Here is a 13821-nt window from a genome sequence, read left to right on the forward strand (position 1 = left end):
TCTTGGAGTGATTAGTTTGGTTTACAGGAAAATGGTAAGCAGTTTATTACAGTTATATTGTTAAGATATACAAATGCAATTATATACACTACACAGTTATTCAATTGAATATTCAATATTATCAATATTCTTTAAAATCTTATTTAGGTCTATGGTCTGTGTGTCTGCAGTTTCATGACACGACAACCATTAACAATGAGTAACTGGGGTTTTCTCAGTGAGAACTAGCTCACTCACTGCCACTGTTTTGTAAATATTTGTAAGTAAATATTTTTTAAGGTTGGATCCTTGCAAAATGCACATATGGGATTTCCATGTCAGTATGGGTCTTTAACAGTCTTTGACATTTCTACTACAGAAAACACGTCTAATACAACTTTTATTCTTGCTGCCTTTAGATGTCTAACAATTACGTCTGTAGCACGTCTTGACATCTATACAATGTCCAGAAAAGACGTAAAAAAAACTTTCATTCTGGCTCCTGTGAGGACGTCTTCTGGATGTCTAAGAATGACGTCTTTGAGGACGTCTTCTGGATGTCTAAGAATGACGTCTTTAGCACGTCTTTAATTGACGTCTATACAATGTCCAGAAAAGACGTAAAAAAAACTTTCATTCTGGCTCCTGTGAGGACGTCTTCTGGATGTCTAAGAATGACGTCTTTAGCACGTCTTTAATTGACGTCTATACAATGTCCAGAAAAGACGTAAAAAAAACTTTCATTCTGGCTCCTGTGAGGACGTCTTCTGGATGTCTAAGAATGACGTCTGTAGCACGTCTTTAATTGACGTCTATACAATGTCCAGAAAAGACGTAAAAAAACCTTTCATTCTGGCTCCTGTGAGGACGTCTTCTGGATGTCTAAGAATGACGTCTGTAGCACGTCTTTAATTGACGTCTATACAATGTCCAGAAAAGACGTAAAAAAAACTTTCATTCTGGCTCCTGTGAGGACATCTTCTGGATGTCTAAGAATGATGTCTTTTAGACGTCTTCTGGACGACTTTTTGCTCGCTGGGACAGGCCTATACATACACACACATATATATCACTAAAATATGTATAATAAACATTGGCTTATATATGTACTATTATATAGTAATAATAGTACCAGTATATATATAAGCCAAAATAAACATAAAATAAAATCTAATTCTTTATTATTATTATTATTCACCCCCTTTACAACTGGTTTAAGAAACTGGTGTGATTCCGAGACCTAAAATCACGGAAATGATCAAAATGAACATGATAAATAATTATGAATATATGTACTTCTAGCTGTGCTTAGCTGTAAAATATTTTATAGAATTTTTGACTGCATTTGTTTTTAAAAACGATTTTCCAGTAAAACATAAACAACTGAAAAAGTTATGGAGTCTTTGAATATGTTGAGGACAATGAGCCAAAAAAAATTGAGAACCACTGACTATGGATATACAAAATTATCCTTTCCCAGTAGACAAAAATCCTGAAATTTGAGTGGGATCCAATGGAGGTTTTGGATTTGTTAAGGACCAAGCAACTCCTAGAGTATAAGACCGTCCTTAATTTTAACATAATTTCTTTAGTTCAATTTTTGAAGAGCAACACTACTGTTGAGATGCCAAGTTCTCTCCATGCAGGATTCGTATTATTAAAACAGCGTGCAGAATGGAAAGTAATCATACACCACAGGATAAACAAGAGAACTGTGAGAGATTACCTGATGTCTTCATTCAGCAGAACCCACATGCGTCCACAGCTCTTCTTTGTTTACCAGTAAACCTCTGTGTTTCCAAATCATTTCCCCACACAACAGGTTAGACAACAAGCTCAAATCTTGACATAAATGGACAAATAAACCACAACAACATGTCGTCTCTGTACAGTTGTCTAAGCACTGGGATAGGAAAAAGTATTTTAACATCACAAATATTACACTGCAGCTTTAAGAGTAGAATGATTGAGACTCACAATAATGATATGCATATGAAAAAGACAACTTTTTATTGTCATCAAATGATACTGTACAATCAGGACTCATTTAGAGGCGCTTGTGGTAATGTGATTTACTCTTTCTTCATGCTGAGAGACACTGTCTGGTTAAAAATGATGCTTAGCTTTAAACAACATCAATAAACTAAGCCTTATTTAAAGTACACTAGTTTTTCATTACACAATAAATGTCAGGAAGCACAGACAGTCCTGATTTTGACTGAACATATCAATAAAACAAATATAATGGCTTAAAGTGATTCCTATATATTGATGTCCTGTTTCTTAATGCACAGAAGAACTGGTGAGCCCTCGCTGGGACGGCTGGGTGTTGATGGATCAGTGTCTCTCAGCATTCACAAGAACATAAGAGTCAAAAACACAGATACTATATAAACTACATGGGTCTGGTCTGGATTTGTGACGGGCCCGATGCAGACTTTACTGGCCTCAAAGTTTGATCAACAGTAGTTTGCTCCATCACCAGTTACAAAAGACCTACAGAAAACAAAAAAGGACAAAATATAACATGAATTATACCTATTCAAACTACATGACATTTTTATTTTTGTTACTATGTGGAAGCCAAAAAGAAGGCAACCTGCTTCCATGTTGAGTAAAACAGCTTTTTGTTTTTCTAGACCTCATGTTTTATTTGTTTAATCAGTAAATAAGGTTTAATTTGTTAACATTAGTAGAACTAACAATGAAAAAGACTTCTAAAGCATATATTAACCTTAGTTTGTTTATTTCAACATTAGCCAACACATTAATAAAATCAAAAGCTGTATCAGTTAATAGACCTGAGCTAACATGAACTAACAACGGGTAGTTGTATTTGTAATACAGTAAATCTCTTATAACAAAGGTATTGCTCAGTTGTCGCATTAATTAAGGAATAATTCACCCTGAGCTGTTGAATTATTAGAAAAATAATGGGGTTTTTTTGACCACGGTGCAAAGTGTCACGTTACATCTCGGGTGTGTATTATCACTGGCCTGGAGTCAATTATTCTGCTGATACTAAGATTGTTTTATTTTATTTCTGACATTTGTCAGATTTTTCTTCTTAAAATGCTCTTGTGTCAAACTAAGTTATTACGCATGCCATCCCAAGCCTCCATTGCTAATTCATAATAAATGTAATTTTAGAGCTAGTAACTAAGGCTTGAGACATTGATATGCAGACTAATGCAGTTATCAGAGAGAGAGAGAGATAGAGAGAGAGAGAGAGAGAGAGAGAGAGAGAGAGAGAGAGAGAGAGAGAGAGAGACAGAGAGAGAAAGATTAAGCGTGTGTGAATTACCTGAGTCTGTGAAACTGTAAGTTTAAGTGCTTCAAAAACAGCTGCCTCAATATTGAGAAATGTTTAGTTTTGCAGATGCGAATCTATTTTATTGATAAAGTCACAGGGCAGTGCTGACATTTTTCTATGTGCGTGAATGTTTAGTTTATGTGCCTGTAGCAGGAAAAAGAGAGAGTGCTTTCCATAGATAATTAAATGTAATTACTTGGGAATAATTTGTGGTTTTTATCCTATTGTTTACTATATTTATTTGCTTGGTCAGTGTCGTTGTGGGTTTTGGTTCTTTTGCTGTCGGATATAAGGACCTTTGAAATAACTGAAATCATTTGGTGAAGTGATATGGAACTGTAATGTGGTCAAAACTTGCCTGGAACTACTTTAGCCAATGCTAAATTTATTATTTGTGCAAAACATTTTTGAGAAGCAAGTTAGTGAGTGTGATATTATATCCTTACCTTCACTGTTAGTCTGCACTGCATCTAGTTTTATATTCTTCCAGCCTCTTTCAGTTTTCCCACCAGATCCTCGACGGTCTCCACTTTCACTCCAGCGAGTCTCTGCGCAGGCTCGTCCACAGTGACCACCTCCAACCGTGAGCTCACATCCACTCCCAGGTCTGCAGGCTTCACATTCGCAATCTTCTTTTTCTTCGCTTTCTGCGGAGGCACAAAAAAATAAAACTAATACATGCCATATGGTACAAGTTTTGCAGGATGTTTTCCGCTTATGTTGGTCATTTGAAAAATTACGTCTCGTCAATTTAATGTTAACCATAAAATTTCATTCAAAAGTGCTTTTCCCCATCTAAAAATCCAGAGGGAACTATTTGAAAATGCTAATTCTCATTAGAAAATTAGATTATGCTTGCATTAAATAGTATGTGGAAAGAATCCAGTAAAACCAATGAGATGGATCACTAAAACATCTTAGCCTTACATCAGAATAAAATGTATATTTTTTATGTTTGTTCACAAGGCTGCATTTATACGATCAAAAAATAAATTAAAAAACAACAATATTGTGAAATATTAAAATATTAGCATATTAGAATGATTTCTGAAGGATCATGTGACAATGAAAACTGGAGTAACGATGCAGAAAATTCAGCTTTATAAATAAATAAACGTTTTAAATATATTCACATAGAAAACTATTGTTACACATAGTAACTTTAAATTGTAGTAATATTTCAGAATTTTACTGTATTTTTGATCAAGTAAATGCAGCCTTGTGAGCGTAAGAGACTTCTTTCAAACACATTACAAATTTTAATTATAGGAAGTGTATACATTTACAGTTTTATCCAAAGCAACTTAAATTGCATTTAAAGTATGCATTTGATCAGTTCATGCATGCCCTGGGAATCAAACCCATGATCCTGGTATTGCTAGGAAAAAAAAAAAAAAAAAAAAAACACGGTAACACTTTACGATAAGGTTAATTGGTTAACATTAGTTAACTAAATTAGTTAGCATGAACTAATAATGACCTGCACTTATACAGCATTTATTCATCTTTGTAAATGTTAATTTCAACATTTACTAATACTTAATTAAAATGTTGTTAACATTAGTTAATGCACTGTGAACTAACATGAACAAACAATGAACAGCTGGATTTTTATTAACTAACATTAACAAAGATTAACAAATACAGTAACAAAATGTATTGCTCATGGTTAGTTCATGCTAGTGTATACATTAACTAATGTTAAAGGGATACTCCACCGTTTTTTCATATTAAACTATGTTATTCCCTTAACTAAGACGAGTTGATACATACCTCTCTCGTCTCAGTGCGTGCACTAAATCGCTCTGTCTTGCGGCGAAACTTTGTTAGCCCAGTTCATTCAATATGTGCCAAGCAGAGAAGCTGGCACATATAGCGAATTGGCACATATAGCAAGTGCTTGTAAGCACTTCGACTTCGGCGCAGTAATATCTTCACTAGAGGGAGCGGGGGCCGGTGAGAGGATTTTTCACGAGTGAAGATATTACTGCGCCGAAGTCGAAGTGCTTCCAAGCACTTGCTATGGTATTCCGCCATACAATATAGTTATCCATTTTACACGCTTAGAAAAGCGCAATGTTTTGTTTTGTGTCACCGTCCTAGGTCGAGTTACACTACGCGAGTAACTGTATTTAAATAGGGAAACCGTGGAGGTGTTTTGTAGCTTCTCTGCTTGGCACATATTGAATGAACTGGGCTAACAAAGTGTCGCCGCGCTCCAGAGCGATTTAGTGCACGCACTGAGACGAGAGAGGTATGTATCAACTCGTCTTAGTTAAGGGAATAACATAGTTTAATATGAAAAAACGGTGGAGTATCCCTTTAACTAATGAATCTTATTGTAAAGTGTTACCAAAAACACTTTAATCCGTATGGGTGCACAGAGCCGTACAGTGTTGCGTTACTGTACCATGATGTTGGGCAGCGTGGCGTATCTGGGAGTGTTGAGACGGAGGTCAGCGGTCACAACGGCTGGCATGTTGATAATAATGGTCTCCAATCCACCATCAATTTCTCTCACCACCTTCAGCTTGCATCCTTCTAAGGTCAACTCAGATGCAAACGTTCCCTAGAAAATTATAAAATAATTCGGGGGAATTCGGGAGAGGGGTGAGAAATGTGACATAACAGGCAGAGCAAACATCAATTTAGACTCAATTTCCTAACCAGACGAGATGGGATAAGCAGCGACAAATAATTTGTCTGTCCACACTAGACGCGACGCAACTGCGAGATGCGTCAAAATCAATCATCCACAGCCAATCAGAACAGCGTGTGGGCGGAGTCAGCCAATCAGAACAGCGTGTGGGCGGAGTCAGCCAATCAGAACAGCATGTGGGCGGAGTCTCGCGGCGAGTGCACGGCACCAGAGAGTAATCTTGACGGCAATCGCAAGAAAATGGATAAGTAGCTACATAATCAAATTTACAAATATTACACCATTTAAACATTATTAAAAACACATAGGCTACTGAGTTACTAAAACAATCTTTGTTCAAAGAATACACTTGTGTGTTCACAGTTTGAACGTTCTTGTTTCCATTTGTTTAATTTCAAGATCTGAGGTGAATTAGCTGGAGCACTAAATGATATTCAGAGTCACATTACACGCTTTAAACATTAAATAAAGCATATAAACAGCACCTGAGATTATCATCGCCACACTTTGTGTTTGTTGTTCCAGCGCGACGTTGCAGAAAAATAGAAACTGTTTCTAAAATACTGTAGAGTCGTCGTGTGTCGCCGTCGCGGCTGGATAGGATTAACACTCTGATTAACATGGAAAATATACCTTTTATCGCGTGTCGCGTGTAGTTAGGACACGGTGAAAGCCATTATGCTCTATTTATAATATGTTGTAGTGCCACTGTTGGACACTGGGTGGAGTGTGGGTTTAATAAGTAAATATGTACCCAGAGAGCAAGTGCAGTCAGGTGTAAGTAATGAGGGAAACAAACAATTTGTTGACATGTCAGGATCGTATGTGGACATGCACACGTGTGGATTATAATGTGTTTTGGCATTGAAACTGTGACAAATAAAGAGATAAGTGCAGTATTGGACTGGAAGCGTCTTGTTTGGATCTCACACGTCAGAAATAATCCTACAACACCTCTAAGGTTATTGTCGCTCCATGTACATTGAAAAAGAAAAATGCTCATGCAAAAATCACTACCATGATGCTAGGGGTCTTCAAATCCTTAATAATAGTGATGCTTTCTTTATAAACATTACTAAATACACAGATGGGAACAAACCTGCGGCCAGTCCAGTAGAGCTGCCGTCATCTGTCCAGTTTGATTGCAGTCGTCATCTATGGCCTAACAGAGGAAGATTACACAATATCATGAAATCAACTGATGAATATTCAGTAATCTGTTAATACTGTACAATAATGAACCGTCAGCTACCTGTTTACCCAGAATAATCAGATCGGCTTCCTCTTTCTTAGCGAGAGCAGCCATGATCTTGGAGACCTGCAGGGGACCGAGCGTCTCGTAGTCTTTTCCAGACACTTCCACATGTATCCCGCGGTCCGCACCCATGGCCAGAGCAGTCCGGATTGTCTCCTGCAACACAGATATTAACGTAACGCACCAGGAAATGAATAACTGTGATTTTATATTTTCTCTGCATGTAGTAAAAGAACATAAAGACATGAAACTCTTAAAGTCCCCCTGTAGTCAATAATTTTATCCATTAAAACTCATCTTTGATCACCAAAATGACGTTTAAATGTTTTTTCCTGTGAAAAATATATCTTCATGCCAGCTTGAATGTATCTCTACACCCTCATTTAGTATACGCGGTTCTATGAATATGCAAATGAGCCCCGCCTCCACTCACTCACAGCAGGTCAGAGATCCACTCGCTCAACTTACTGAGGTAAACGCTGCGCAATGGTTTTGCTCTTTACAACATCGCACACATAACAGTAATGAATATAATTAGCCTTTTGCTTGACTATGTTATTATCAAACAGCTAATAATGATAATGATGCACAAACCACGTTCCCGTTCGCATCTCAGTCTGCCTTCTAACAATCAGCACCCTTAGAAATGCTTTGAATAAGTCAGAACACCAGTGGATAAAGGCATGTAGTTTATCATAACATCTTAATATACATACATAATTCACCCGGCCGCAATATTGCTAAATGTACCCAATTATTCATACCAACAAAAAAATATACCAAGTTTGTGACGTCAGAAACACCAGCGATTTCAAAGCGTGTTTTTGAGACTGTCTTTGGTTCACTGCAGTTTTAAGGAGGAAATACTCAGCAATGCTGTCGACTTATGAATTTGCACATGGTTTGTCTTAAAGCGTATTAAAAACACCACATAGACATATAAACAACATTAAAAACTTGATTTTAAAACTTGAGCCATTCAAGATATAATATTAGGAGTGTAACAATATATTGTGTGTCACAATATATCGCAATACAAAAATGCATCAATATGTATCGTGGATAGTTCACCCAAAATAAAAAATTACTGTGTGAGAAAAAATTAAAGTTTACAGAGTTTTAGTGTCAGTACTACATTAAACTACTATATATAATGTTGAATATAATGTATAACAATGCAAGTTGGCATAATGATAATGCCACATTTCTAATGTTACCAGAAAAAAAGTGGCCTACATTATTTTAAATATAAAAAAATTGGAATATTGTGCAAAAGTTTGTGTATTTCAGTAATTCAAATTAAAAGGTGAAACTAATAGTATATATCACTATATACATATGCATGATTATACTTTTCAGAGGGCCGACATTTCTGTATTTAAAATCCTTTTTTTATCGATTTCACGTAATATTCAAATTTTCTGAGATTTTGAGTTTGGGGTTTTCATAAGTTGTAAGCCATAACCATCAAAATTATAACTTTTGCACGATATTCAAATTTTTCGAGTTTCAGTCTGTGAAAGAGATCAAGCATATTCGTCTACAATAATTCTGTTTTCAGCTTCAGAATCATGAATATTGTTATTCTGGTGTCTCTATTGTCCTGTGCGTTGGGTTTCCAGCACCAAGTCCAAGCCTATTCATTTACACACACAATGTAACCAAATTTAGCATTTTAATCAACAGGTCATTTTTTGTTAACCTTTTATCACATGTCTTGGAGTATCACAATAATATCGTATCGTGAGTTCAGTATCGTGATACATATCGAATCGTAACATGAGGGTATCGTTAAACTCCTAATATACATATATATGTATATATTAGGGCTGCACAATATACCGAAATTATCGAAATATCGCAAATGTATATATCGCAATATGCATATCGCAACAGCTTGCAATAACTGCGGTTATGAACAAAAGACAAAGAGAAAATCACTCACTGCTCTCGGCTGAATACCTTTTGTAGCTTTAATAAGAATCAGTATATATTTAATTCATACAGTGAAAACTAAGCAGTGTTTTATTTTTCAGTTTCTGTTGTTGAATAACCCTAATGTAGGATAAGCTGAACCCCTAAACCCCGTGGTTTACACTGATGTTAAAATAACACTTCTTATACAGTAAAACATTGATGTTCACTGTCAGAAGTTTAGGGATGTTTTCTTGTCACAAAAAGAATGTGAAACACATATGCAAGTTATATAATAGATCATTTAAGTTTACTTTACACACTTTAAGCATTATCGTATCGCATATCGAATATCGCATTATTTAATGAGTTATCGCATATCGCATTTTTATTCAGTATCGTGCAGCCCTAATATATAAATATACAGTATAAAACTTGTGTATTTCTTACCTGAACCTGCTGAGGACCACAGCTGACGGCCACGATCTCCTTCACAAGCTTCTTCTCCTTGAGTCTGACGGCCTCCTCCACCGCGATCTCACAGAAGGGGTTCATCGAATGCTTGACGCCGTCTGTAACCACTCCTGTGTGGTCCGGCTTGACCCGGATCTGAGGTGGACAGAGACACAGAGTTTTATTTAGTGCCATGTCAGCATTCAAAGCTATTTTCATGGCAAAAATTCAATTACAAAAACACAAATATCATATAAATACAATAAAAACCAACCAAACAAACAAAAACAGCAAGTCATATCATACAAGATTTTTTTATTTAACATATGATAAAAAAATCCAAAACCTTTTCAGGCATAATCTCACTAAATAAGTCCTTAAGCGAGGTAATTTCATAAAAGAGCATTCTACTTGTATTAAAGGGATGGTTCGGAATAATTCGTCCTTTGCACCATGACCTCGAGCCCCATGACCTCGAGCCCTAACATGACCTAGTTTTTTTTTCATGTCATCATTAGAGCATAAGAAACAAATGATAAAAAAAAACACATTTTTGAAAAATGATATTTTATTCATACGTTATGCTATGTCCTCTGTAGTGACACCAGGACTATACTGGAGAAAATAAAATGACATGAAATTATATGTATACGCAAAAACAATGTTTTTTTTTCAATCGCCAATAGGCTACATTTTGGGGTTTCAGGATTTTTTTAACCAAAATCTGTATAAAGATTATTCTCAACTATGTTATGAAAGATATAACGGAATGAATTGATACACCATTTTACTTTATGCAATATGTGGGTAAAATGGCCATAAATTAATATTCCCATTCAATGCAATGTATCTACACTGTATCTAATGTGCACATTAATGTCTTCTTGGAGCAATTTTAATGGAAAAAGAAGTGTAATAATTAGAGTAATAATTGGCAACGTTTTAATAATATCTAATATTTCATAGGAATATTGATCATTTATAATTAATATAATTTATTTCCATATTCTCTTGTTGCGTCTCTCAAAATGCCTGATAAACATAATTTAAGTCCTGATGTGGACATGTATGAAATCAATGCCCTGTTCTGGAACAGAAAGTAATTTATTTATTTGAAACCCCATAACGTTTTCCTGAGATATTGGTTTATGAAATACAATTTGAAAAGTAGTCCGATTTAGATTATAATTACAATATATTATCATATTTCCTACATTTGATCAGTAATAAATGAACTAAATTAATAACTTTTTTACAACAAAAATTAAACATCACTGAACGAACTTAAAGGGGTCATATAATGGTACATGCACTTTTACAAGTTGATTGTACTGAAATGTGTGTTGGCAGTGCCTGTACACAACCATCATAAAATGATAAAAATCCATCCAGTGTTTTTTTTTAATCTTCTTATATGTTTCCCCCTCTCCTGAATCAAGCTGTTCGATATTGTGACGTCACAAAATCGACGCCCCTCCCACGATGGCTGATTGACAGCAGCGTTTCAAACACAGACCCGCCCTCGTGAGCGAGCTGTCAATCATAGTCCGCGTTTAAGCGATTGTGGTGTTCTTGGGTGTAATAACGAACACAGCAGTCATGTTGATGTTCCTAAATCCGAACAGCTGAAGACGCAGTGGCTGAGTTTGTTTTCGAAGGGAATATTCCCCACGATCAACAGCAATGCTTTCATGTTTGCGTGAATCATTTCACACACCAGACTGCTTTACAGACGAGGGTCAGTATAAAGCTGGTTATTTGCTAAGAAGCTGCTCCTGAAAAAAGGATCGGTACCAACTATTCGTGTTCCTGCTGCACCTCCAGAAGAAGAAGTGAGTGTAACGTTTTATTGACCTTTATATTAATCTTTATATTAATCTTTGCAAATAGCTTGCACGCTTCACGATGAATGTGGCTATTTTTACACTCAGGTACATTACGGCATGTTTTCTATGTACAACGTTATCAATATAATTCATAATCCCACGTTTATAATGAACAACGCGTTATGGTTATTGTGTTATTATTACAAACGGTGTATGCACAGAACAGAGGGGCGGGGTGAGCAAAGCTCATTATCATTTAAAGACACATGCACTTAAACGGCGTGCTGAAAACAGAGCTGGTTTTGACCAGGTAAAATGAGTGTTTTCTTACAATACTAATGAGAATTTTTAATTAAAGTATATTACAAACTTTTAATTTAGACCCTAAAGAATCATATTAGCTTGTACAAAAATGACATTATATGACCCCTTTAAGCTGGACTGTGATGCTATTTTCTTCTGGAAACAAACTTTGTTGCATTATTTTCCTGTTATCTCTGTAAAGCTGCTTTGAAACAATCTGTATTGTAAAAAGCGCTATATAAATAAAGGTGACTTGACTTTTACAAGGTTTAACTGGAGCTTGTCCAAAACATTCACGCTCAGAGGCGACATGTTTGACCTCAGATGACCTGTGCACACACTATTCCAAGAGTGGCATGAAGGACACAGAGACTCTGATACAACAGAGGCCGTTTCATAATACACACAGCACGCAGACAACACACACTGATCGGTCTGACACTCAAGCAGTATTGAGGACACATACTGTCGGATCAATATCACTATATAAGGCCTATTGGATCATAACCGACCGAGTCAGATCAGAGGTTTCAGGATCACAAATTACAACAAACACATTTACATCAAACATCCATTGGAATCTGATTTGAAAAGATCACAACGACACAGATTTGGGACATTTGACGATGTATTGGTAACAAGCTTGATCAATATGATCTGACAGATCAATAAATCACAGCATAGCAACTCATTTGTAATCTGATTTCTTGATAAAGGCCATAATAGAAGGTCAAAAGAACAAAGATTACAGACTAAATCAGAAAACGAGTATTCAGAGATCGATCAAATATGGTTTTGCACACTGGGTGTATAACACATGTAAGCAAATGTTGTAGATCTGCATACTATGTTAAAAAAATGTTGCTAATTGAGTGATCAATAAAATAGGTTTATGTAATACATTTCTTGTATGTTGAAAATCAAGTCATTTTCAACCATGACACTTTTTTTGTTGTTGTCAGTGATCTTTTAATACTTTTAATACATTTTCTTATCAATTCTGTTTAATATTTTTTATTAAAAAATGACCAATTCAAAATCAAAAAGACGATGAATTCATAAGTCTGTTTAATAAAATGTCCCTTCTTCCCCTATATTTTAAACAAAAGTGTAATTAATAACATTGGATAAAAGTACTTGATAAATTATGCCATTTTCTTACATATTAAATATAAATCTCAGCATTGACTAAATGCAATTACATATATAGACGACAGATGGAAAATAAAATATGTCCATTAATGGTGGTGACCCACATGTTTGGACAATAAATATTAATAATATAAACTTTAATATTAACCCTGATTAAATGTGAAAACACCTTTCTTTTGAGGAATTCCTGCAGTCATATTAAAAGATCACATGTATTTCATTTTTTTGACACTTTCATATTATGTATTATTAGTGCTGTCAAATCGATTAATTGCAATTAATCACAAAAGTCTGTGTTTGTATAATATGTGTGCAATATATATGTAAATGTACACACATATATATATGAAACAAACACAAACTTTTATGTTAGATGCGATTAATCGATTTAACAGGACTAAGTTAATTATTATGTTATGCAACGTGCACGTTTATGAAATTACAGCTGGACAGTTGTTTACAGTAGAATATAGTTCATTATTATGATCCCACGGCCATGATTGTAAGTAGTTTCGTCAGATATTAATTAAAACAACAATATTAATAACGCTGACCTTCATCAAACAACCCAGTTTATAGAGCTATCCTCATTCAACAGAGCAGCTGGCCTACACTCAGCTCTTTCCCATGCCATAAACTGTCCAAAGCAGGACAACACCGTGTTTATTCATAATTAAAAGATTTAGCATGTGTTTTATCTAATGTGTACCTTGACAGCATAATCAATGACCCGTTTAACTCCGACCAGAACTCGGGCGCTCATCGTGGACCTTCCTCTGTTCGACGCCGGGCATCGGTGAACTTCAGCAGAAGGCTCTAGCCGGAGCGCTAGTGGTGTGACACCATTAGAGGCGGGGCTTAGCGTACGCCCGTTCTGTGAGCCAATAGAACTGCTCAGATCTGGGAGCTGTCAATCAAAAGCTGAGCTGTGGCCAATCAGTAACTTTGGGTGTTCTTGCACTCGAGC

At 35.7% G+C, this 13821-nt stretch overlaps 2 protein-coding genes across 2 annotated transcripts in view; one reads left to right on the top strand and one right to left on the bottom strand.

Moving 5' to 3' along the window:
* LOC307172232 (uncharacterized protein) overlaps nt 1–13821 on the top strand; it is a 381392-nt gene that overhangs the window by 234346 nt on the left and 133225 nt on the right. The gene's annotated exons all lie outside the window — the stretch shown is intronic.
* Nucleotides 1967–13740, bottom strand: etfb (electron transfer flavoprotein subunit beta). Its single transcript, XM_079894409.1, has 7 exons — nt 13564–13740; nt 9571–9729; nt 7204–7362; nt 7051–7113; nt 5703–5861; nt 3739–3939; nt 1967–2475 (listed from the first exon to the last, which is right to left on the bottom strand). The coding sequence occupies exons 1-6, from the start codon at nt 13615–13617 to the stop codon at nt 3769–3771; spliced, it is 765 nt and encodes a 254-aa protein (XP_079750535.1). The 5' UTR covers nt 13618–13740; the 3' UTR covers nt 1967–2475; nt 3739–3768.

The sequence above is a fragment of the Squalius cephalus genome (assembly GCF_949319135.1).
Source record: "Squalius cephalus genome assembly, chromosome: 15".
NCBI lineage: Eukaryota > Metazoa > Chordata > Actinopteri > Cypriniformes > Leuciscidae > Squalius > Squalius cephalus.

Bases quoted from the DNA above. Each gene is read 5' to 3' on its own strand.
- etfb (XM_079894409.1), bottom strand. From the start codon at position 13,617: ATGAGCGCCCGAGTTCTGGTCGGAGTTAAACGGGTCATTGATTATGCT. The intron at 9,730-13,563 runs GTACACATTAGA...TGTCCACCTCAG, and splicing joins TCATTGATTATGCTGTCAAG to ATCCGGGTCAAGCCGGACCA. The intron at 7,114-7,203 runs GTAGCTGACGGT...TTCCTCTGTTAG, and splicing joins TGATTATTCTGGGTAAACAG to GCCATAGATGACGACTGCAA.